The 25,548-nt window shown below is 49.2% G+C and overlaps 1 protein-coding gene across 1 annotated transcript in view; it reads left to right on the forward strand.

Annotated features, from left to right (window-relative positions):
* CHD5 (chromodomain helicase DNA binding protein 5) overlaps positions 1-23,339 on the forward strand; it is a 142,677-nt gene extending 119,338 nt beyond the window's left edge. The window contains 10 exon segments of the mRNA XM_051988709.1: positions 1,640-1,734; positions 2,675-2,807; positions 3,047-3,136; positions 5,298-5,435; positions 6,748-6,856; positions 7,269-7,401; positions 10,444-10,639; positions 18,019-18,182; positions 18,402-18,516; positions 22,939-23,339. Of these exon segments, the coding sequence (XP_051844669.1) occupies positions 1,640-1,734; positions 2,675-2,807; positions 3,047-3,136; positions 5,298-5,435; positions 6,748-6,856; positions 7,269-7,401; positions 10,444-10,639; positions 18,019-18,182; positions 18,402-18,516; positions 22,939-23,057 (1,292 nt within the window). The 3' untranslated portion in view covers positions 23,058-23,339.
* The last annotated feature ends 2,209 nt before the right edge of the window (positions 23,340-25,548 follow it).

Genomic DNA, 25,548 nt, shown 5'->3' on the forward strand with positions numbered 1-25,548 from the left:
CCAATACATATAAAACACAGCACATGTTTGTCTATATTTACACACATACATAGTCTACATGCATATATATGTATGTATACACATTTACATATTATTTATATATATGTATATGTATATGCATGTGTGTGTGTGTGTGTGTATATATGCAGACATACATATGTACACACACACACACAGCTCCTTAAGCTGCTCTGCACACTTTGGCGTTTCCTTGCCCCTCTTAGTTTAGTGTTCCACTTAAGTTTAAGCAAAATGTTTTTTGAAAGAAAGAATGAATCAATGATCAGGGAAGATGAGATGCGTACATGGCAAGACAAATTAAGTACAAGGAACCCGGGATATTTAACCCGGGGAAGGAAAGGCTCCAGAGGCCAGGGGAACAGCTTTTCTCAGATGTGAAGGGACTGAAGTGATGGAGGAGAGGGATGAGAATGATCTGAGTGGGCACCCGCAGACTCAGCCCGGAAGCCGCAAAGTGGCCGGGTTTAAGTTCCAAATCAAGAGAGGCTTCCTGTCATCTCAGCTGTCCCAAGGTAGAACAGACTGGCCCCGAGGTCAGCGGGCTTCTCCCTGAAGGGAGGAGGTCCCTTAAGAGGCAGGAACAGCGTTTGTGGGGTAGGTTCTGGATTAATTCACTGCTGGGGTCCTCCTGGCTCTCAAGATCTGTGTTCCATCAGAATGTACTCTCCTAGTGGTGTAGGGGGCTATTTCGCCTGGTACTTAGTAGGTACTTAATCGATCTAACCCTAATTGATCAAATTTGTGATTTCATGAAAATTTTTAAAAAGTTCGTGCGGTTTTTTTTTTTTTTTTTTTAGAATCTCCTAGAGTCAGTAGGGGTTTATTTCATTCCCTGGCACTTAGTAGGTTCTTAATCGATCTGATCCTGATTGGTCAATTTTGTGATTTCATGAAAATTTTAAAAAAGTTTAATTGGCGCTTTTTAAAAGAATCTGCTAGGGTTGTTAGTAGGGGATTATTTCATCACCTGGAACTTAGTAGGTACTTAATCGATCTGATTCTAATTGATCAATTTTGTGATTCATGGAAATTTTAAAAAAGTTTTATTGGTGCTTTTTTTTTTTTTTTTGATTATAGTCATTAAATCCTCTCCTTGTTAACAAAGGAGAAACAGTGGAGTAAAATTGACTAGGTCTGATGGCACATCTACACAGCATTTTATTGCTGTATTCTCCCCACATTTTGACCAAGAGGAGGGATGGGCGTTTCATCATTTGTGCTTGGGGATCAGTCAGTCCCTCATTTAAGAAGCACTTAGTCGGGAACCGAGACTGCCGAGAGCTGGGGATTCAGAGAGAGTGCGTGGCGATCCCACAGTCGGACTGGAAGGAGCAGTCAGCTTACCGGGCAGGTTGCCGCATTTACTCTGACGTCAGCTGCCTTTTAAAAAGGGCCTTTAAAATGTATGTGGTTGGACTTTTTGTTCCGAGTCCTGCTTTCCTGTCTCGGTCCTCGGAAGTCTTGCCGACGTCTCATGGAGTTGTCAATAAGAGATAGGCTTGGCCCGGGACTTCAGGCGGTGGGGAAGATGGGGGTCCCGGCCTCTGGAACTGGGACCAGGCGGTTGGGAGTCCGTAGAGTTGGGTATTGAGCCCCCCACTCTGTGGTCATTTTTCAGGTATTCTTGTTTCAGACAAAATGGAAGCTCAGCTGGGCTTCCTGGATGAAAAAGAGCAAATGGAACCGAAACCCCCCAAACCTCCTGAACTCCAGGTAGGAGAGAGGACCTTGTGGAGACCCGGACCCAAAGGATACCAGGGTGCTGGGTGGGGGAGACAGGCCTGAAGCTAGGGTATTGAAAAACGGCCTTTGGGGAAATGAGTCCCTTGGCTACTGGACTCACAGGAGGAAAAATAGGGGCTTTCACAGCTTCATTAAGCCCAAGGGGTCCCTGCTTTTTTTGCCAGTTGAAAGGAAGGGCTCTGGATAGTCCTGTTTTTCCACATCTCTCAATGACTATACCTGTGTTTCCCCTTGCTGGGTCTCCCCTGCAAACAGAAGGCTTTGGAGCAGAGACCTTGAGGCTCTTTGAGGGGAGGGAGTCTGGGAAGCACCTGGGATGGTGGGATCTGGGCTCCTTGGATTTCCTGGCTCGGAGGAGACAGATTGGTTTTGGGTAACGCTTTAGTAAGACTTCAGGCTTTCTTCCCCCTTCACTGCAAAAACCCCCAAGAGGAGACTGCGTGGCCCTTTGGATAGAGTGTCAGGAAGACCCAGGTGCCATAGACACATATTGGTCGTGTGAGTCTAGTCAAGTCATTTTGCTTTTGTTTGCCTCAGTTCCCTCATCTGTAAAATGAAAGGGTTGGACCTGAGCCTCCCTTCCTAGCTCCAAATCTCTGAAACTATAATGAGAATCAGGTAGGTACCTACGTGTGTTATTTCACTCCCATTTTACAGATGGGGAAACCAAGGCTCAGATTTTTATAAAAGTGATTTGTTTGTGGTCACACAGCTAGGAGGGTCAGTGGCAAGATTTGAATCCACTTCTTCCTTATGGCAAACCCGGTACTCTATCCACTGAGCCATCCTGTTCCTATGTCGGCTCAAGAGCCTGGTGCTTACCTGGTGCTGAGGACATATGGGGTCAGTGGAGGACATGGGGGGCTGTGACCCCCGGATTGCGTGACCCAAACTCTCTCCCAACCCCCAGCTTCCGAGGATGCCCTCTGACAAAGGGGATGGAGAGGATAAGCAGGAGAATCTGGAGAACAAAGAGCGGTCCCGAGAGGAGAGGAGGGAGGAGAAGGAGAAGCGGGACCCCTCCCCGGATCGGCTGCTCAAAGGTGCCTGCCTGCCCGCGGGCCGGGCCCCTGCAGCCCACGACCCCGGCCCCTGCAGCCCACTCCGGCGGGCACTCTCAGGAAGCGATCTCTCTCTGCGCCTCCTGCCTGGGGCAGCCCTTTCCCACTCGACCAGGCTGCTTCTCCACCCTTGGGGGCCCTGGGCCTGCCTCAGCCCTCTGGGCAGCCCCTGGGGTGGACTCTGCCTGGGACCATCCCCATCTCTCTCTTGTGCCTTCCAGAAGATGTTCTCCCCGAAAAGGAAAAAGCTCTGGAGAAGGTGGAGCTAAATATGAACCACGGCCGAGGGGACGACAGAGATTTCCGGCCAGGTACAGGCCGGGGAGGGGAGAGGGGAGGGCCCCCAGAAACCCTGGCCCACTCAGGGGCTCCACAGGCTCCCCTGCAGGTGCCTCGGCCCAGAATGGCTGCCTCTCCAGGGCTTGGCCCCCATGCTTTCCTTTTAGGCTGGTGGCGTGTACCTTGTTCTGGTTGGTGGAGGTGGGGGTGGGGGTGGGGGTGGGAGGGGGTTGGAAATTAAAAAACAAAGAGCTGACATTTCTGGTCAGGGAGAGCAAAGCTCGTCGGCATATTAGTCATAACAGCCAGTGAGGTAGATGCTATAATTACCCCCATTGTACAGATGAGAAAACTGAGGCAGGTTAGGTGACTTCATCACAGTTAATATGTGTCAGAGGCAGGGTTTGCGCTTATGTTCCGATTCTAAATCCAGCGATCTGCTCTTAAACCTTCTGGGGCTCCCTATTGCATCAGAAATAGCTTTTAAAGTCCTTTTCTTGGCAGTTGAGGTCCTCTGGATCCATTACCCACCTACCTTTCCAGCCTTGTCCCCTGTTCCTCCCCTTCTGGCCCCACTGGTATTCCGTGGCTCTAGTTGAGTGTTCTCTCCTCCGTGCTTGGCTTATGCCATTCGGATCTCCTTCAAAGCCCTCGTATACATGCTGCCTCCCCCAGGGAGCCTCCCCTGGTTTTCCCCAATCAGTAACAGCCCCTCTCCCACCCCAGTCCCCATTTCATCTGGCACTTTGCACCTCTCGAAAAGCACTTACCGCACAGCATTGTCTCTTACCGCTGCTGGGTGTGAGAGGCATGTGGTTCAGCGGACAGAGAGCCGCCTTTGGGGCCAGGGAGAGCTGGGGAGAGGCTCGACCTGCCTCCTGTCAGTGAGACCCCCCAGTGCAGACTCCCTGCCCTCCAGGAGCGGGACAGCAGCCCTCCAGCTCTGTTCTGTCCCGCAGGGGCTCTTAACCTGGGGTTTTTGAACGTAATTTGGGGGCTCTAAACCTCGGGCCTGAGCTGAGGGCAGGGGAGCTGGCTGGGAGCTTTCCGGAGCCCCACGTCCGAAGCAGCCTCCCACTTGGCTCACTGAGGGGCCGTGCTGGTCTGGCCCTTGTGCCGGCCGAGTCCCCATGCTGGGGACAGAAGCTTGTTCCGGCCTCCTTGTCCCCCCTCCCTCTGCCTTCCCCCGGACCAGCGTCTCTCTATCGAGCTCGTGCTGTGGGTCAGGCTTTGTGCTAAGGGGTTGGGACACAGGAAAGGGTAGAAAACATCGGCCCTTGCAGTGGAGGAGACCGTGTGCCAGCAATTAAGAACAAGCACTAGAGACAGGACAGATTGGAGGTAAGACATGGATAGTCAGTGGTCAATGGAGAATTATGAGGAAGGCCCTAGAATTTTTTATTTTATTTATTTTAAAATTATTATTATTATTTGCTTTGGCAATTGGAGTTAAGTGACTTGCCCAGGATCACACAGCCAGGAAGTGTTAAGTGTCTGAGACCAGATTGGAACTCAGATCCTTCTGACTTCAGGGCTGTTGCTCTGTTCACTGCGCCACCCAGCTGTCCCTTTAATTTTTATTTTATTTTATTTTTTTGAGGCACTAGAATTAAGAGGTATGGGTAAAGGCTTCCTGTAGGATTTTAACTGATTGAAGGACATCAAGGAAGCCAGTTGTATGCTGAAAGTGTTGTACAATCAGCTCTCTAAAAATGTACCCGGGCAAGTTTTGAAGTTGAATCCACTTTTTCTCTATCACTTTCTTATTCTAGGCAGTCAACAAAAGAAAAAATGAAATCTGTTGTAGCAGGGGCCAGTTAGCTCAGGGGGCAGTGGAAACTCAAGATCAGGGTAAAGAAGGAGATTAGGCCCAAAGATAGGAGATAGAATGAAGGGTTCAAGGAACGCTAATGGTCAGTTTGTTGTAACCCTAGAGTGAGTAATTAGTCTGAGGAGTCTGTAAGTTACCCTAGAGGTAGTAGGGAGCCCTTGAAGGTTCTTAACCAGAGCTTTGCTCCGGGGACAATATTTTGGGCATAATTAGCAGCAGGAGATTGGATGGGAGACATGGGCCAGGTGACAGGAAGTCAGGTATCCTTGACCCTCAGAACCCTTTCTTCCCCTGGCCGGAGACAGAGACGAAGGGCGGATTTTTCAGATCCTTATTTGCAATGTGGTTTTGTGCTCTGCCAGAGGACTCCAAGGTAGAAGAGAAAGAGATGGTGGAAACTCAGCAGAATGGTGAAAAAGAGGAAGACGAGGACGGGAAGAAGGACGACAAGAATGGGAAATTCAAATTCATGTTTAACATCGCCGACGGGGGTTTCACAGGTAACGGCCGGGCTGTGTGGACCTGGGACCCAGGGGTGCAGGCTAGAGAGGGGGAGGGGGCAGTTGTCCTTCTCCTATGGGGCATGGGCTCCCTGTCAGGGCAGAGTGGGGGGCCCCTCAGGACCCCCGCACAGGCTTGGGGTGCAGAGCCCCATTCCAGGAAGAGCCCAGTGATTGCGAGCTTGAGTGGGGCTTCCGGGAGAGAATCGCAGACATTAGGCCCGTAATTTACCGTCTTTTCCTGGCCCCCCCAAGCAAAAGGGTCCTGGTCCTGTGCCTCAGTCCCACCCTCTAGGTGCCAAACCTCCCCCCAGGCTAATGAGCACCCGTGAAAAGTGCGGGGAGCTCTGTGCTAGCCGCCAGGGAGAATGGGGATATTCAGATTCGTTTCTGAATTAAGACTTTCTGGGCTAGTGCCCCTAGAGTAGGTTTCCCAGTAGGAGCAGAAGCATTTTGCAAGAGGTAGGGCAGCTAGCTAGGTGGCGTAGGATGGGGGGTGCTGGACCTGGGGTCAGGAAAACCTGAGTTCAAATCCTGCCCCAGAGACTTCCTAGCTGGGGGATCGCGGGCAAGTCACTCAAGCCCTTTGCCTCAGTTCCCTCTCCTGTAGAGTGCGCACCCTTGCCTTGCCGGTCCTCTGCAGGAGCAGGGATGCTCTTCGGAGCCCTTTGCGAGTGCCAGCCATTTGCCTTTCTCCCCTGGGGTAGGGGACTTCCAGTGTGGAGCTTCCCTCCACCGAAGGATATTGGCAACTTTTCCAAGTCCTCCCTGAGGGAGGGGAGGGTGACTTGTCCGGACACCCGGCCAGGGAGTGTCGGGGCAGGATTTTTGAATCCTGCCTTCTCCTGATGTCAAGGCCAGCCCTCTATCCACTACACCACACTGCAAGTATTATTATCCCCATTTTACAGATGAGGAAACTGAGGCAGAGAGCGGTCAAGTGACTGACCCATGGCAAGGTGTTAATGGCTAATAATGGCTAAGTGTGCTACCCCACCCACTCCCTTCCCCCTCCCCCTCCCCGTCCCTTCAGGTAGCCCACAGACATTGTCACAGGGGGCTCCTGGACACGATGTTACCCTTAGATATGACTTTGATGGTGGGATCATCAGGCACGGTGACAGCTTATCCCATAGGGCAGACTTTGGGCTGAGGGCGGTGAGGGGTTCCCAGGTCCCTCAGATCACCCGCTGCAGGCGGCCTCCCCCACGGCCTGTGTCGTCAGCCCCACGCACTGCCCCCTCCCCATGGCTGTCTCACTTCTCTCCACCCCGCCCCCTCCCCTTCTCTCTCCTGTGTCTCGGGCCTTCAGAGCTGCACACGCTGTGGCAGAATGAGGAGCGGGCGGCCGTCTCCTCGGGGAAGATCTACGACATTTGGCATCGGCGCCACGACTACTGGCTCCTGGCGGGGATCGTGACGTATCCTTGGTGACTGGGAGGCAGAGGCTCCCTCGGGAGGCGGCCTCAGTGGGACCGTTGGAGAGTGGCTCTCTCTGCTTTGTATACCCAGAGGCAGGAGAGGAGGGGGAGATGGGGAGACATGAGGAGAGCTGTTCAAAAGAAAGGTCCTAGATTTGTGCCTGGAACAGATTTCAGAGGGCCTCCAGATCCACCTCCCCATTTTACAGAGAAGGAAACTGAGTCTTGGGCAAGTGACTTGCCTAAGGCCCTGCAGGTGGCCAGGAGTAGAGGATTTGAATTCAGGCCCTCCGACTCCAAATTCGGAGGACTCCAGAGACCTCCGGTCTCTCACCACGGTGCCCGCCTGTGCCCTCCAAGGCCCGCTGTCTGCCCACGTCCGTTTCCCCCTTAACGTGTTTCCTGTGCTCAGGCACGGCTATGCCCGCTGGCAAGACATCCAGAATGACCCTCGCTACGTGATCCTGAATGAGCCCTTCAAGTCGGAGATCCACAAGGGCAACTACCTGGAGATGAAAAACAAGTTCCTGGCCCGGAGGTTCAAGGTTGGTCGCCCAGGGCTGACGAGGGAGGGGGCGGGCAGGAAGCTGGGGCCCCGAGGATGCTCCTCCCAAAGGTCCCACGGCAGAATAACGGCGGAGGAGGAAGGGGACAGTCCAGGGTGTCCTGGCTTCTGGCTCGAGTTTCTTGGTCCCGCCCCATACTCTGGAGCTCATTCTTTCTACTCCACCAAGAAGGGAAGGGGCTGGAAACGAGATCAGGACAACCAGTCAAAAGAGTTGAGAAATGAATGGGGCAAAAAGTGTGTCTTAGTTTTTGCTAAGCCTTGTGTTGTGCTGGGGACACGAATAAACACAAAGATGAGACAGCCGGCCCTCAGGGAGCTCGCCTTTGGTCACACACAAGCCGCGCCGTCTCCTCTTCTAACCAGGGTGTCACACACACTGGGAAATGGTGGCCAGGGATTGATGCCTTTGGGTTTGGGAAGTTACGGCATAGAGGGCCGGAGCAAAGGAAATAAGATCGACTCGTGCTCCTTACCAGGAGCAAAATCGGGGTGAGGAGGATAAGGGTGAGGTAGAGTGGCTCCAGAGCTGGGAATCTGGGGGTTGGGGAAAAAGAAAAGCACACTTAGTCATCAACACCTTGCCATGGATCAGTCACTTGACCACTCTCTGCCTCAGTTTCCTCATCTATAAAATGGGGATACAGTCCTGGGGGATGGGCTGTGTAAGGCACTCAATATCAGGCCGGGACTAACTGGAAGTGGGAGGGCACCAGAGAGAATAGGGAAGATGTGGTGGGTCACTCTCCCAAATATTTGGAGGGCTAGGATGGGAGTTTGGGAGAGATTAAAGTTCTCTGAGAAGCCTGCTGTGGGGGCTTATTTAGTCAATCATTGGCTCCCTCCTCACTTTCCCTTACATTCTCCTTCCTTCTGATTACATTTCCCCTGGTGCAGAGAAACCAGGGAGAATAGTGAAAGAAAAGAAGGGGAAAAGGGAAAGTTGGTCTGTGGTAATGGAACTGTGAATAGGTGATCACATTGCTAGAACGTGAGCTCCTTGAGAAAAAGGGATTGTCTCACTCTTTATATTTGCTTCCTTGGCATGTGCTTGGCATATAGAAGGTGCTTAATAAATGACTGATTGATTGACCAGTATGTATTTATTGAGCACCTCTCTCCCTCTAATTACTTGGATCCATCCACTCCTCTCCTTTCCACCCACATATTCACCCTCATTCCTTCTCCCTCAGATACTTGCAAGGTTTCCTAATTAGTCTTCCTGCCTCCATACACTCCCTTTTCCAATCTAGCCCCCCCTTCCCACCCCCCACCCCCTCTCCACACACACACACACACACACACACACACACACACACACACACACACACACATCAATCAAAGTCACTTGCCCCAGGTCACACCACTAGTAAGCATCTGAAGCTGGACTTGTCTGAGGCTGGACTTGAACTCAGGCCCTCCTGACTCCGGAGCCAGTACTCTATCCACTGTACCACCCCGCTGCTGCTTGCTATTTAAAGACCTTCACAACCTGCTTCCAGTTTCCCTTTCCAGAGTTATATTAGCCGCCCCCCTGCCGGGCAATTTGCTGTCTTGCTCCGTTTTTTTTTTTTTTTTTTTTTTTTTTTTTTAGTTTCAGCACCTTGGCTAGCGCCGTGCTGCTTCCTGCTTTTTAATGCTTGCTTTCCACCCCCCCCCCCCCAAGTTTTTAAGTTCCTTTAAGGCTTAGCTTAGGTGCCTCCTCCTAGAAGAAGCCTGCCCTTATTTCCCTCTCCTGAGCTTCTCCCCTTACCCCTCTACCCCCTGTATTCATTATTTGTTCTTTCTCAAAGTAACTTGGATTTTATTTTTCACACACACACACACACACACACACACACACACACACATTTTTAAAAAAATCAGATTTATGCTTTCCATGGTGTTGGGAACTTCCAGTGAGAAAACCCCCGCTCCCAGTACAGATCAATACCTGCACCACAATTCATCTAGGAAATTGTCTGGAGCACCTAGATGAGCGATCAGCCAGGATGTATCGGAGACGCTCCCTCACCGCCTCCCTCTTCCTCATAAGCACCTGGAGAACAAGGACCATCTCTGTTTCATTTCTCAGTGACTCTAGCACGGGAGCAGAACGAACATTTGTTGATACTGAAATACAATTTTACACTGAAATATATATAAGAGACTCTCTGGCCCTAGGAAGCATATAGGTTAATTGGGAAATCAAATATCCGGACACACACAGCTATAGACAGAAATTCAGACTTAGAGATACACATACAGACACATCGGTTGGTGGTTTTTCAGACCATCCTACTCTTCGTGACCCCATTTAGGATTTTCTTGGTGCAGACCCTGAAGTGGTTTTTGTCATTCCCTTCTTCCCAGCTCATTTTACAGATGAGGAAAGTGAGAGAGACAGGATTAGGTGACTTGTGCAGGATCCCATAGCTAGTTAAGTGTCTGAGGCAGGATTTGAACCGGGAAGAGGAGTCTTCCTCACTGTAGGCAAGGCACCCTTTCCGCTGTGTCACGTAGCTGCCCCATCCCCGTCGTACAGGGGAAGAAAGGGAAATTAGCAATTCAGTGAAGTGACTTGCCCAGGGTCACCCAGCTAGGCGAGGGAAGAAATCACTCCAGGCTTGTCCTCCTGTCAGTGGGTCACATCCAGCCCTGACTGGAAGCCGTTGCACACACATCCAAACAGACCTCTCCCAAAAACCCCTCCCCACCCAGAGTTCACTTGTAGCCTGTCGGGCTATACCCAGTGTGTATCCAGTGAAAGCTCTAAGTGCAGATTCGTGGGAGGTCAGGGGAAGGGAAGGTCACTTGGCCAGAGCTATCGGGAAGACTCCCTGAAGAAGGTGGGAATTGCGCTGAGTCTGGGAGGCCGCTTTGGGTCAGGGAGAAGAGAAAGGAAGGAGCCGGGTTCTCTGCCTGAGATTTCTCTGCTCTTACAGCCTGGACAGTTTGCTGGGTGGGGGAGGGGGCTAGAAGGGTTCCTGGGGAGAAGGGAGCTCCAGGAGGGATCTTGCATCAGCCCCCACATTCATTGCAGCTGCTGGAGCAGGCTCTGGTAATCGAGGAGCAGCTTAGGAGGGCCGCGTACCTCAACATGACTCAAGACCCCAACCACCCAGCCATGGCTTTGAACGCCCGCCTGGCGGAAGTGGAGTGCCTCGCTGAGAGCCACCAGCACCTGTCCAAGGAGTCCCTCGCTGGGAACAAGCCGGCCAACGCTGTCCTCCATAAGGGTGAGTGGCCGGAGCAGCTGCGTGGAGCACGCCTGATGAAGAGAGCCTCCCTCAGTGCAGGCCAGTACCTGGGGAAATTGCCTGGAACTTTGGAGAGGTCACCTTTGTTCTGTTTAATGCTAGCCGACATGGCTGATAGATACTGGGTCTGGGGTCAGAAAGACCTGAATTCAAATCCAACCTCAGACACTTCCTAGCTAGGTGACCCTGGAAAGTTAACCTTTTATTCTGCTCCGTTTTCTCATCTGTAAAATAGGGACAATAATAGCACTTTCCTTCCTTGTTGTGAGGATCAAATGAGATCATATTTGTATGGCTTTTTTTTTTGCAGCCTTAAAGAATTTTATAAGGGCCAGCTATTATATAAATGCTGGATATTTGTTTTTATTGATTTCTTTTATTTATAAATCACCTATATTTTCCCATGTGTATCTCCCCCTTTACCTTCCCAGAGAGCTATTTCTTATAATGAAGAAGAAGAAATAGGGGGAAAAACACAATTCTTCAGAGCTAATCGACACATTAAAAAAAAGTCTGACATTTTATGCAGTGTTCTAGATCCACAATCCCTGACTCTGCAAAGAAGGGATGGGATGTGGAGCATGTTCTCTGTCTTGTGGGCCAGGTTTTATCCTTGCAATTCCCTCCCCTTTTGTAATGGACTGCTTGCTCACGGAGTGCCAACAGGAGAGGTCAGGGGACCTCAGGCTGCCTTAGGAATGAATAATGATAAGAAAAATTTAACATTTATATAATACTGGGAACTGTGCTAAGAGCTTTCCTTTATTTTATTTATTATTATTATATTTTCATGTTTTATAGATTTTGTACTATTATTTTTATTATGTTTATATTATTGATTATAGTTTATTTAGTTTATATTATTAATATATTATATAACATATAAATATAATTAACACAATATGTTATTATATATTATTTTTTTACCAATATTATCTCAATGGATATTCACAAGAATCTAGGAATTTAGGTGATGTTAGTTATCATCCCCATGTAGATAAGGAAATTGAGGCAAACAGGGTGCAGTAACTTGGGCCAGGGTCACACAGCTCAGAAGTGTCTGAGGACAGATTTGAAATCAGACTTCTGCCTCTGGACCTGGTGCACTCTCCATTGCACCATCTTCTTAGCTGTCCCAGAAAGGCAAAGCTAAGAATGTGCTGATAGCTTGGCTGTCATGACTGCTGCCCTGCTCAGACTCCATCATGTTCAGTTCTGGAGATCAAATTTTAGAAGGGACATTCATGAACCAACAGAGTATCGTGAGGAAGGTAACCAAAATGAGAAAGATCATCCTGTGTGAAGAAGTTGAGGAAATGGGAAAGTTCTACCCAAAGCAATGGTCTCAAAATGTGGTCTGGGAGTCCCTGTGACCCTTTCTGGGGATCTGAAAGTCAGAATTATTTTCATCCTAATATTCAGATGTTTTAATTTCTAATATATTAAATATCAGTAGATCTAACCCACACAAACAAAAGTTTTTTGGGGTCTTTGATAATTTTACAAGTATAGAGGAGATCAAAAAGGTTGAGAACTGCTGACCTTGAGAAATTTTGAAGGGGAGAGGTTCTCTCTGTTCAGGCATTAAAAGGGCTTTTATATAGAAGAGAATTTACCTTTGCTTTAGAACTGAAAGGAACCTTAGAGGCCATCTAGTCCAATCTCATTTTACAGATGAGGAAATGGAAGTCCAAATAATGGAAATAATTTTCTAAGAGTTATATAACTCGCATGTTTCTGAATCCTCTATACCAGTGGTTCTCAAAGTATGGTCTAAAGAATCCTGGGGATCTCTGAAACCCTTTTAGAGGGTCTACAAATTCAAAAATAGTTTTTATTTCCAATATGGTAAATATCTATACATATAACCCAGATAAACAAAAACGCTTTGGAGAGATCCTCAATAATTTTTAATAGGATAAAGATACTGAAAACAAAAGTTTGAGAACCACTGCTACCATGCTGCCTCTCAGGTGGAATCAGGAGCAATGGGTATGAAAACCACAAGGAGGCAGTCTTGTTAACAATGAGAGCCTCTTAGGGTGGAAAGGTTGTGAGCTCTCCATCACTGGAGCCGGGATAGGAAAGGAGCAAGTTGGATTATATGGCTTCTGAGGTTCCCAGTAGCCGATGTAGAAGGATTTAACGCTTTGAATCCTATCTGTGGTCCCATGGTGCCTGCTTTAAACAACTTAACTGCTTAACTGCTGAAGAAGTAATGCTAGGTTGGACTGGAGAGGGATTTTTTTTAAACCTGGGCTCTATGAATTTGTTTTTTTCCAAAAGTAGGATGACTGTATTTCACTGTGATTTGTTTTCTTTATAATCTGATATAAACTATTTAATGCATTTTACTTAAAAAAACTCTACTTTTCTGAGAAGTTTTACCAGATTGCCCAAGAATATTCATGGCACCATAAATGTTTAGGTAAAGTGGTCACTGAGTTCTGTTCCAACTATGGGCAATGAGGAGCTCCAGCCCTAAATGGAGAGTGTCTTGGATGAATCGGGGTTCATGGGAAATGGAGAAGAGTGGGTGATTATCCTAGGCTTGGGGAGGCTGAGTTTTTGGTGCAACCTTCTCTTTGTCCCACCCTCTCAAACCCCTCACGCAAATTTTTTTAAAAGAGTATTTTTGTCTTTCCTTATTCTGGTGCAGTGAGGGTAAGGGAGGTTCAAATAAAGAGAGTCCTTTAGACTCCATCATTAAGCACCCCCTGTACACCATCCCGTGTTCTTTGGGTACTCAGTGCCATTCTATTAACAACTGTGAGACCTTGGGCTTCAATTTCCTCATCTGCAAAATGAGATTGTTGGATTAGATGGCCACTATGGACCTTGTCGAACTCTAAATCGATAAACCTATACTTACTCTGTAATTTGATCATATGATCAATTTACAGAGTAATTTGATAATCTGATAATTCAAATATGGCCTCGGACACTTCCTAGTTCTATGAACCCTAGTCAAGTTGGGTTCCTCATCTGTAAAATGGGGATAGTAAGAGCACTTCTCAGTGTTGCTGTGAACCTCAAATGAGACAATAATTGTAAACTATGTGCCTGGCCCATAGTAGATACTATCTAAATGCTCGTCCTTCCCTTTCCCCCAATCTGGTATCTAATTTTTATTTTTCAGACTCAATTTTTTATTTCATTGATACTGTTCCCAATGAGGAAATGATTCTCTATTAAGGCATGCCATGGATCATTGATTTAGAGCGGAAAAGGATCTTAGAGACCATTTTGTCTGTCCCCCAGTTTGAAAAGTCAGGAAATTGAGCCTCATAGAAATTGAATAATTAGCCTCAAGTCACACAGCTGGCAAGTATCAGGGGCAGAATTTGAATCTATGCTTACCAGCTCCTAAGCGCCATCCTTTATTTCAGTGCTTAGTACAGGGGCTGGCACATAGTAGATATTTAAATAAACATTAGCCATTATACCACCTAAGAGGATCAACCAAGTCATGAAGGAAAATAAGTTTGACTGGCCTAAGGACATTATACTGTTCCTCAGAGTGCCAGATCTAATGTCAATGGTCAGTAAGAATTTATTAAGTGCCTCCTGTGTGCCAGGCATTATGCTTAACAATGGGGATACAAAAAGAAGCAAAAGCCAGTCCCTGCCCTGAGGAAGTTCAGAAACTAATAAAGGAGACAAATATAAACAAATATGTACAGACAAATTATATACAAAATAAATGAGAAAAGGAGGATTTAGAAGCTAGAATTAAGAGAAATCGGGAAAGCTTTCTGAAGAAGATGGGATTTTAATTGAGACTTTGAAGGAAGTGAGATGAGAAAAAGGGAGAAGAGAGTGTCTTAGGCATGGGGAACAGTTAGGAAAAAAGGCCCTCACCAGGAGATGTCTTTTTATAGAATAGCCAGGAAATCAGAGGACATTTTGGGGAGTAAGAAGACTGGAAAGGGGGGTTACGAAAGGCTTTGAATGCCAACCAGAGCATTTTGTATTTGCTCCTGGAGGCAATAGAGAATGACTGGAGTTTATTGAGTTTGGAGGGGGAGTTGATGGGTCTGTAATGTTGTTTTAGGAAAATCACTTTGATGACTGAATGGGGGATGGACTGAAGTTGGGAGAGACTTGAGGCAGGCATATCCACCAGTAACTATTACAATAATTCAGATGTGAAATCATGAGGGTTTGCATTAGAGATGGCAGTGTCAGAGGAGAGAAGGAGGTGTATTGGAGAGATACTGCAGAGGTGAGACTGACAGGAGATGCTACAGAGGTGAAATTAACAGGAGGTGGTGCTGCAGAGGTGAAATTAACAAGTGATTTTGCAGAGATGAGATTGACAGGAGATGCTACAGAGGTGAAATTAACAGGAGGTGCTGCAGAGGTGAGATTGACAGGAAATGCTACAGAGGTGAAATTAATGAGGTGATGCAGAGGTGAAATTAACGAGATGCTGTAGAGGTAAGATTGACAGGAGAGGGTGCAGTGGTGAAATTGACAGATGCTACAGAAGGAAAATTAACAAGAGATGCTACAGAGGTGAGATTGACAGGAGATGCTACAGAGGTGAAATTAACAGGAGGGTGCTGCAGAGATGAAAATTAACAAGAGATGCTGCAGTAGTGAGATTGACAAGAGATGATGCTGCAGCAGTGAGATTGACAAGAGATGCTACAGAGGTGAAATTAAGAGGAGATGCTGCAGCAGTGAGATTGACAGGAAATGCTACAGAGGTGAAATTAACAGGAAGTACTGCAAAGGTAAAATTAACAGGAGGTTCTGCAGAAGTGTCTTAGCAATAGCTTGGATATGGAGAGTGAGAGATGGAGAGCAATCCAGGAAGACTCTTAGGCTGGGAGTCTGGGGGACTGGGAGGATATTGTCCTTGACAATAAGAGGGAAGTTTAGCGGTTGGGGAAGGTTTAGGGGAATTTGGGGGCATGTTGAGTGTAAGATGTCTACTGTATATTTAGTTCTGGGTGTCAGGCATTTGGCGACATGAGACTAGGAATCAGCAGAGATGTTAGGACAAGATAGTTAAATTTGAGAATCATCAGCAAAGAGACAATAATTAAATCCACTGGAGCTGATGAGATCACCAAATGAAGTAGTATAGAGGGAGAAGAGAAGAGAGCACAGGACAGAACACTGAGGGACAACTACAGTTAGAGGGCACCACCTGGATGAGGATCCGACAAAGGAGACTGAGAAGGATCAGAAGGTCTGATAGGCAGGAGGAAAACCAGGAGAGAGGGCTATCCTGAAAACCTAGAGAGAAGAGATTGTATCAAGGAGAAGAAGGTGATCAACAGTATCAAAGGCTGGAGAGAGTTCAAGAAGAATGAGGATTGGGAAAAGGTCATTGGATTTGGCAACTAAGAAATCATTGATAACTTTGGAGAGAGCGCTTTCCATGGAATGTGATCAGAAGCCTGATTATAAGAGGTTAAGAAGAGAGAAAGTGGAGGCACTTAATGTAGGTAACTTTCTTAGGGCATTTAACCTCAAAGAGCAGAAGAGGTATGGGATGATGTTAGCAGAGATGGAAGGCTCAATAAGATTATTTGAGGATGGGGGAGACATGGGTATCTTTGTAGGGCATGAGCCAATAGCTTGGGAGAGATTGAAGATGAAAGAGTGGGGATTACAGATGGGATGGAATGGAATCACTTTTGCCAATAGAGGGGTTTGCCATGGTAAGAAATAAGGCCATCTCTTAAAATAAGACAGGGATAATGGAGGGGTGACATTGATAGAAGGCAGCCAAGGGGAGTGCAAAATAAGAAAGAATGAAGGAAACTCACAGAAACTGGCCTCAATTGATTCTGTAAGATATGAGGCAAAATTCTCAGGTGAGAGAGTTGGGGAAGGGAGGTCATGGGAAGTTTGGAGAGAGATGAAAAGGATCAGAAGGGCCACTATGGACAGGGGAAGAATGCATTGAGGAGGGAGGTATAGTGGGATTGCCTAACAGCAATGATGTCCTATTTGAGATTATGTGATTTTGTGGTAGACCTAGTCAGAATGATTGCTTGATTTTCTCTTTTGTTTAAACAGCATATGTGTAGGTAGTAGATGGGGGGAGTGATCCAAGACTGAAGTTTGGCAAGGTGCAACTGGTAAAATAGGAGAAGAGAGTTAAGAACTCAAGAGATGAAGTCAGGGTAAGTTGAAGGGGTTCACCAAAAGATCAAGATGGGGAGAGGAAGAGACAGTGGCTAGCACCCAGAAACTAGCCGAGGAGATAAATGAAGGATGGAAGGGTTGGTACAAATGGAATGTTTGATAAAGGAAGACAGGAAGAGGTGAAAAGTTAGGAGGTTATGGTCAATTAAGGAGATTTCAAAATTCTTGGACCATGGCAATGATCCATTTGTGGGGTGATGGAAAGATTAAGAGTACAACTATTTTTACGTGTGGGTGAAGTGGGGCGGAGTAGTAGTTCATGTTCCATGAGTGGTTAGGAAGTTTGGGAGAGACAGTGTGAATGCTTAAGACCCTTAATTTGAAGGCAGGAGTTGGGGAAGAGAGAATATTGTGTCATGTACCAAACTCATTAAGGAAGAAAGGGAAATGATCTGAAGGGCTCTAGGAAACAGCCAGCAGGATTTTGATTGTGTGGTAGTTAGGAATTGCCTTGAACCTCAGAAGAGGAAAATTTACTGGGTGATGGAGAGAGGAGAACTCTAAGATAGCAGTGGGAACAAATACCCATCCTTGACCAGTGAACCTAGAGGATGAGGAAAAATGAAGGCAATATTGGAAATGGCGGTCAGGGAGGCTGTGTCATTAGGGGAAGTCAGGTTTTAGCGATTGAGAAAAGATGGAAGGAGGAGTGGGAGAGGAAATGATTGAGGATGAAGGCAAGTTTATTGCCTATGGAACAGGAATTTCTGAGGACACAAATGTAAAGGCTGGGTAGTGTGTGAACGGGACCTTGCAGTGGGAGGATTGAGAGGAAGGTGAATAAAGAATTGGGTGATGAGCGATGTTGCCTGAGGTTTGCAGGGTGACCTAGAGGGGGTCCGGATGACTGAGGTATGTAGGGTGTGACCAGGTGTGAGTGTGGATTCCCGAGTGGAAGGCACGACTCCTCGGGGAGGATGATGATCAGGCAGGACACAGGTGATCATCCCGGCACGGGATGGAAGGCTCACGCTCAGATGGGAGGCCTGCCTCGATCCTCCTCTTCCCTCTGAAGGTGCTGCAGGCGACAGAGGTTGGACCTTCACAGCAGGAGATGAGAGTCCTATGGCCCGCCGACTTTCTGTCCCTCCCGTCCTGCAGTGTCACTTGGTCCAGGGGAGGGATTGGCACCTGTGGAGGCAGAAGGGAGGCTAGGATTGTGGTAGTGGGTTGAGGGCCCTTCTATCTTGCAGTACTGAACCAGCTGGAGGAACTTTTGAGTGACATGAAGGCTGATGTAACCCGCCTGCCCTCCATGTTGTCCCGGATCCCTCCCGTGGCTGCCCGTCTACAGATGTCTGAACGCAGTATCCTGAGCCGCCTGACAAACCGAGCCGGAGATCCCACCGTCCAGCAGGTCAGGCTGGCCCACCTGGGCCTGGAACCTTCCCCCCGGGCTCCGCGCCCCCAGCTCTGGCCAGGGAGCAGTCTTCTGAGATGCTCCACGGGGGGCACTCTGTCGGGCCTTTCCTGTCCTCTCCGTCGCGGGGAGCCAGCCTGCTGAGCTGGCCTAGGGTGAGGTTCTGGGTGGAGATGGGACGGAGGCAGCATTGAAACCTCAGCCCTCGCCCTCCAGGGTTCTTTCGGCTCCTCCCAGATGTACAACAACAACTTTGGGCCAAACTTCCGGGCTCCTGGACCAGGAGGGATTGTCAACTACAGCCAGATGCCCCTCGGCCCCTATGTGACTGGTAGGTTGGACGTTACTAGCCCATCCTAATGGAGATTTGTTAAGCGGCAAATTTCAGGGGACCACAAATGAAACCAAAGGACACTAGGCAAGCCAGATGTTTTCTTTCTTAATAGATATTTAGCCGTTTTCAAGATTTTCCTCTGTTGCAGTTCTCATTTCCAACTGAGGTAAGGTGACCCTTATTTCTCTCTGCTAACCACATTCTATGGTTCCATCCTTCAGGGGTTTTGGTTTTTTTTAGGTCTTCCATCTAAAGGGACAGCCAGTTCTGCTCCAGGTAGCGTTAAAGAGGCAAGGCGATCTAGAATGTCATCATTAAGATTGGAAGGCAACTTAGGGAACATCTGGTCTAATGGGCCTCATTTTTCAGATGAGGAAACTGAGTCCTGGAAAAATGACATCACAGGGAGTGAATGGCAGAGCTGGGACTCAAATTCAGGTCACGGGACCTTAGACTGAGAAACTGTGCAAAGACCTCAGAGGATCTCATTTTACAGAGGAGGAAACCGAGGACTGGGATGGTTAAGGGGCTTATCTGGCATAAAGGACCAGAATCAAAATTTGAACTGGGTCCTCTGATTTCTAAAATAGAACTCTTTTCCCTCTCTCCTCCTGTTTCCATGTTCTTCTATTCTTTTGAGACTCTCCCTCACCCACAAGAATTCCCCATCTGTGTCCCATGCTGACTGCCTCCAGCCTCCCCCTCTTTTCTCAAACTCTACCTATTAGCCAGTGAGACTCCCCCCTTCCCCACCCCTCCGCCCCGGATTTTAATCCTGAGACCTTCAGTCTCTAGTACAGCGTAGGCTGAGGTGAAAACAGGGATCTGAGTAGTGAAGGTCACATCCTCACCATTCCCCTGGTTAGCCGAGATCAGCCGAGATCTCTGCTGAGAGAAGGGCAGGTGTGGAACCAGGCTGGCCACATCTGTCGCAGGAAGGCTGGCAGGGTGTTCCCTAGGCCAGGTCTCCAAAGGGGTCCCAAGTCTCCAAGACACTGGATCCTCCTTGAACGTGGGTGCTGAGTGTGGGATCTACTGAATCTCTAAGGCCCCATGATGGAGGAGTTACCTTGAAGACAATCTTCTCTGTCTTTATACCTTGTCTACCCCGACTCAGCCTGATGAGAAGCCTTTATTAAGTATTTACTGTGTGGTTAGAATCCTGTCCAGGCTTTAGTAATTTAAAAAAAATTAAAACCTAAAACAATTATATTTAAGTGGCTAGAGAACCAGCTGTGGTGCCAGGGAGAACCGAGTTTGAGGCCTGCCTTGGACATAGATAGACTGGCTGTGTGATCCTGGATAGTAATTTATCTCCATAGTTCTCTCTAGTAATTCTCTAAAGACCATAAGCTGTGGAGAAAAGGTGACAGTCGGCATTAGGAGAAGGAATTTCCTTGTCTGGGAGTTCTCCACATCAGGGACATCCCAGGTCCAGTATCTGTTCCCATTCAGCAGGCTTTTTATAAAGTCTGTGTGCCCACTATCTGGCACAGTGACTGGCACAGGGTAGTCTCTTAAATACTAGTTGTTGATCCCATTTAGCTCCATCCATTAACAAGCATTTATTAAGTGCTTACCACGTCTCAACCACTGTGCTGGGCCATGGGACATAAATTCGGCCTTGCCCTCACCTGGTCATCCTACCCACACATCTTTCCTTTACTCCGAAATTCATCATTCACATGCCAAGCGCCCAATTTCTTCCTTTTCCATTTCCTTATCCTGCAACATCCCCCAGTTTGTTCTCCACCCTCTGATCCCTCCTTCCTCTGCGACCTTGTCCCCATCACCTTTGTGGACCTTACTTCCTCCTCTGTAGAATGGACCAGCTGATGGGAGTAATCGCAGCCACGGCCACCGGTGACACCATCCACATTTCCTCTCCCTTGATGCTCTGGGGCTCCCCGACTTTTTATTTCTGAGCCCAGGAGTCTGCTCTCTTCTTTTTCTCCTCTGGATTTTTGTCATAGTGGTGCTGGAGGGGTCTTGTGGGGGCCTCGGAGACGGGGCCTGTGTGGGGCTTTGTCCGGGCTTTGTCCAAGTAGGTCCCGGCCAGCCAGGATCTGAGTCAAGATGGTGCTGGTTAGCTGGGGCTCAGGGACCTCTGGCTCTGTGAAGTTTTGCAGCCCACTGGGTGAGGGTCCTTGGGGCCACAGCAAGGAGTGCTGAAACCCAGGGTTGGTTTGTGGGTGAAGGGCGAGACGGACCCAGGTGGGCAGCAGGGCCATGTTAGGAGCTGGAGGGAGAGCGGGGTCCTCCTGACGCTCAGGGCCAGCCCTCCTCGGGGGCCATGTTTTGAGACACGTTTGGGGAGCCCTGAATGAAGTAGAGAAGCGACCAAGCGCTTGGGGGGGTCAGTATGTGCCTCATTTGCCTGTTTCTGTCCATCTTCGGGTTGCAATGCAACCTGCCAAACCTCCATCACTGCTTGTTCAGACTCATGTTCTGCCTCCATCGTGTCGTGTGCCTTCATTTCGCTTCTCACTCCACCCAAACCCACCATGGATAACTCTGTGGAGAAGGGGGAGTGCTTGCAGACCATGTGGGAGGGAAGGGGAGATATGGCGGGGGAATAGCCAGGACCCTCTCCCAGCTCTGAGAGAACGGAACTCCCATGGCCGCCTCCCTCTCTGGGCTGTCCATCCCGGGGTCCCCCCACTGAGGCATGGCAGTGTGGCTCGGGTCAAGGCGGTGGAGTCCGAGTCTTGTCTCTGACACTGAGACTTGTGGACTCCAGCAAAGACCCCAAACTTCCTGAGCTTCAGCCCAGGAAAAAGTCCTGACAGAGGGATACTGTGAGGTCCTCCCAGATGGCGTAGGCAACGTGCTCGTAAAGTCTTAATTATCATGGAGTTTAACTCAGGTCAGAGACACCTCCTCTGACCAGAAATAGCTGAGGGGAGATGTCCTGGGTCTTATTCTGAGGGAAAAAAAGAGCAGAAGCTCTTGCAGGTCTGGTGCGCTTTGGGTCAGTCACCTTTGTGTGACATCATGAGTTAAGGTTGGCCAGAGAGTTTATACCAATGGTCCTATTTGATCTTCACTCAGTCCTGTGGACCCTTGCAACTATTCTGTACTCCCTCCTCTTCCTCCATTCCTGCCTGAGCAAATGTATTCTGAGATGTGGACATCTCCCAGCTGAAAAAAGTGGGGGCAGGATTTGAATCCAGGCCTTCTGCATCTAGTTGGGGGAGTCTTTCCCCAGGATGCCACCCTGCTTCTGTAAACTTTAGCCCTTTTTTGTCTAGAGGAAAAACACTGGGCTCCTGAGGGCACCCAACTGTCCCGGCTAAGGGGCAGCTATAGGGATCATTTATCTATCATCTATCTACCTAATTATCTATCTATCTATCCATCCATCTATCTTTATATAGCTCTATCCATTTTTATCATCCTTCTACTTATATTTCTATATTCATTTGTATCCATCCATTTATCTATATTAATCTATCCATCCATTTTTCTTTTTTCCCTCTATCTATATCCATCCATCTTCTTATCTTTCTATATTCATTTTTCTCTATCCATTTATTGACTTATATTCTTCCATCCATATAGTCATCTTAAATTTTTTCCCTTCCTTCTATTTATCTATAACTATCCATTCATGTTTCTTTATTTATATCTATGATCTACATATCTTTCTGTATTCTTCTACCTATGTTTATCCATCCACCTTTTTTTCCTTCCTTTCTTCCTTTTCCCCCTTCCTTCCCTCCTCCTTCCTTCCCTCCCTCCTTCCTTCCCTCCTTCCTTCCTTCCCTCCCTCTCCCTCCTTCCTCCCTCCCTCCTTCCTTCCTCCCTTCCTCCTTCCCTCCCTCCTTCCTTCCTTCTCTACCCATCTATATCTGTCCCTGCACTTACCTTTCTCTTTTCATCTATGGTTCTCCCTCTGTCCTCCTCCTCTCTGTCTCTGTCTCCCCCGCGCATTTACTATTTACCCTGCACTTTTCCACATGTCCCTATTCACCCACTTCTGTTTCTTTGCGTTGCACCTGTCTCCATCATCCGCGCACCTCTCTATCCGTCCCTGTCTGTAGCTGTCTAAGGATCAAAGCTGTAGCGCTAGAAGGAACTTGTTTAACTTCTCACTTGATGAGGAAGCGGAGCCCCAGAGAAGGGACGGGCTTTGCCCCTCCCCGCTTCCCCGGCCCACAGCAGCTGCGCATGCTCATAGACTTGGAAGGAGCCCTTAAGAGGTCACTAGGCCCCGCCTCTCCCCCACCTGAGCAGGCGGAGGCCCAGAGAGGGGAGATCCTGGGCCAGAAGCGCCGGGCCAGTAAGTGTCTGAGGCGGACGCCAGGGGGCGCTCTGGGGAGCCGCGGCTCTGCCCCGTGGAGCCCTCTCCCAGGGGGCGGGCCGAGCCCGGGGGGTCCTTCGGGGGTCGCTAACACCTCGCTCTCTGTGTCCTTGCAGCCACGCCCACCGGGCCACCCGCCAGCCACCCAGACAGAAAAGGAGCCGACGCCCTGAAAGATGGTGCTGCTTTGGGACGCAAGGGGAAACTCAGTGACGTCATCTGCATTGAAGATTAAGTCCCCGCCCTCGAGGGCCCGATGCCCGGAAGTGCCGCTGTGTCATATCAAGTGTTCTTCCAAAAAAAAAGAAAGAAAGAAAGAAAGGAAAAGGAAAAAAGGGAAAAAGGAAAAAAGAAAGAAAAAAAGAAAAACAAATAGCGACTTAAAAAAACAAACCCAGTTCCAGAACTTCTTAGAAGGGATTCCATTTATTTGTACATCTTTTGCACTTTCTTATTGAAGACTCGAAGAGTTTGTCTTGATAAAAGTTGAATGAATTATGAAGGATTATAATGTTAACAGTATTTATGTCTCTGTTTTTATCAACATGCATAAAGTCCGGAGGGAAACCTCGCTGGAGCCCCCATTTCTAGACTTGTGAACCCTCCCCCGCCAGCTGGGACAAGGCTTCGTTTTCTCGGGCGGCCCCGTTTGGCTCCCGACTCCTCGCCATCGTTGTGTTTGAGCAGCTGCATGCACCTTCTGCCCTCCCGCTCCTGTCCGTCCCCCGGCACCACCTCGGGCCAGAGGCCCCGACTCGGACCCCGGCCTCCCGAGCCACCGCGAAGACCTGCTGGGGAGAAGCTCAGCCGGAGGCCCTTTGCCGTTTCTGCCACTTGTCCTTCTGCCGCTGGCCCAGAGGCGACTGGGCTCGTTGTAAGCTCTGCCTGGAAATGCTCTCTCCGGGAAGGGCCACAGATCCGGACCCTCCGGGAGCTCATCTGGAAGAAGGTGCTGATTCCTCGGGCCAAAGCCCCCTCTGCCCCCGGCTCTGTCCCCGGCCCGGCCCGGGCCACCGCGGTTCATCGGGGACACCTGGAATCACTGGGGGGGCGGGGGCAGGGAGCCTGACAACAGGAATAAGAGACTCTTGGCGAGGAAGGAGGAGCTTGTGCGTGTCTGGGGAGAGGGCGTGGGGGACACCATTGTTTCCTGTTGTTGAGGAAGGCTAGTTTGATTGACACCAGCAGGTTGAAGTTAGTTTTAGTTATCTATCTTGGTCTCGGAGGGAGGATGGAATGAGCTCCAGGGGGCAGAACCAGGCAAAGGGAGGAGAAAGGGTGGCAAAATGGCAGATCTGGGCTTGATGTCCGGAAGAACTCCCAACAGATCTGCGTGTCCCCCTTTCCCCCGGGAATGGGTTACCTTGGGATTCCCCCTCGTTGAGCGCCTTTGATGCTAGAAGACCACTGGTTGGGGGACTCTAGAGCAGATTCATCTTCGTACATTAGTTGGAATAGATGGCCGGGAGAGATCCCTGGAAGGGTGACGGATGGTAGAATTCCTCGGTTCTACTCGGCACAGAAGGAGTTTTGAGAGTTGAGAGTCTGCTTCGAGGCAGAGGGGGAGCCCAGAGCCTTTCCATCCTGTTTCTCCAGCACCAGAAGGTCCTTTTTTTTTGTCCCTTTCAGCAGCCAGTCTTTACGTGTGAAAGGGATCCTAACTTAGACCTTCCCAGTTTCTGCTGCTACTCTTCTCCAGACCTACCGTGGGCCAGGTATCGGTGCTTAGGGAGGAGAAGGGCAGTTGTGGCCTTCAGAGTAGATGGAAAGGGGTCTCTCCTCCGGGAGCTCCCAAAGGGGACTGACTGGGCTTCTGTCTGAGGCTAGGAGGGGCAGCACCCACCAGAGTCGGGCTTAATGAAGCCCTGGCTGCATGCCGGGCGCTGTTGGGTGCCTAAGCAAAACCGTCCCTGTCCTCAAATTGTTCACATTTTATTAAAAAGGAGATAGCATGTTCTTGTAGGGAGTCGGCTGTGGGTGATGGAAAAGGTCACGCATCTGCTGCTGATGTGACCTGGAAAGAGAGATGGGCCTTGGTTCTGGATCTGGTTCTGCTAGCTGGCTGACTTGTGCCAAGTCCCTTCTCCTGGCTGGTCTCCCCCATGGCATGAGAGGGTCGACTCTGCTCTCCAAGGCCCCTTCCCACACCTCCAGGATAGGACAGGGCTCGGAGAGACTCCTCTGTCTCTCTCCCCGAGTTTAGATGACAAGTAGAAGTGGCAAGAGCATTGGATTAGGGAAAAGCACTTCAACTTTGGTCCGAGGCAGGCCCGATTGCAGTGTGTGTGTAGCAGATTCACCCATGCCGGCTGCCGCCCTTGGCAGTCCATAGTGATCACTAAATGCCGTCTCCATAAACTTTATGTTCTTCAGTTAGTAGTACCTCCTCCCCAGGGCCTCCTTGGCTCAGGCCGACAGGTGGGGCTGGGGGGGGGTATGCATGCCTGTTGCAAGGTCACTCTCCTCCTCCTTGGCCAGACATTAGGCGCCCTGCTTTTCCCGGCATTCTCGGGGGCAGCTCTTGCCAGGGGGTGCTCGGAGCCCTCCGGAGCCTGAGATGACTATTTCATCAGCTGCCTTCAGATCGTGAAGTCTTTGGCCAATAGCCTGAAGGGGTCCAAGGCCACGGGCGCCATGTTGGTCCTCTCCAAGGGCTGTGAGCCGCTCCCACCGGCTGTCTGTCGCTTTATTCATCCAAAGAACGAGTCGGCATTGCTGCTTAGGAT

The sequence above is a fragment of the Antechinus flavipes genome, chromosome 3, assembly GCF_016432865.1.
Source record: "Antechinus flavipes isolate AdamAnt ecotype Samford, QLD, Australia chromosome 3, AdamAnt_v2, whole genome shotgun sequence".
NCBI lineage: Eukaryota > Metazoa > Chordata > Mammalia > Dasyuromorphia > Dasyuridae > Antechinus > Antechinus flavipes.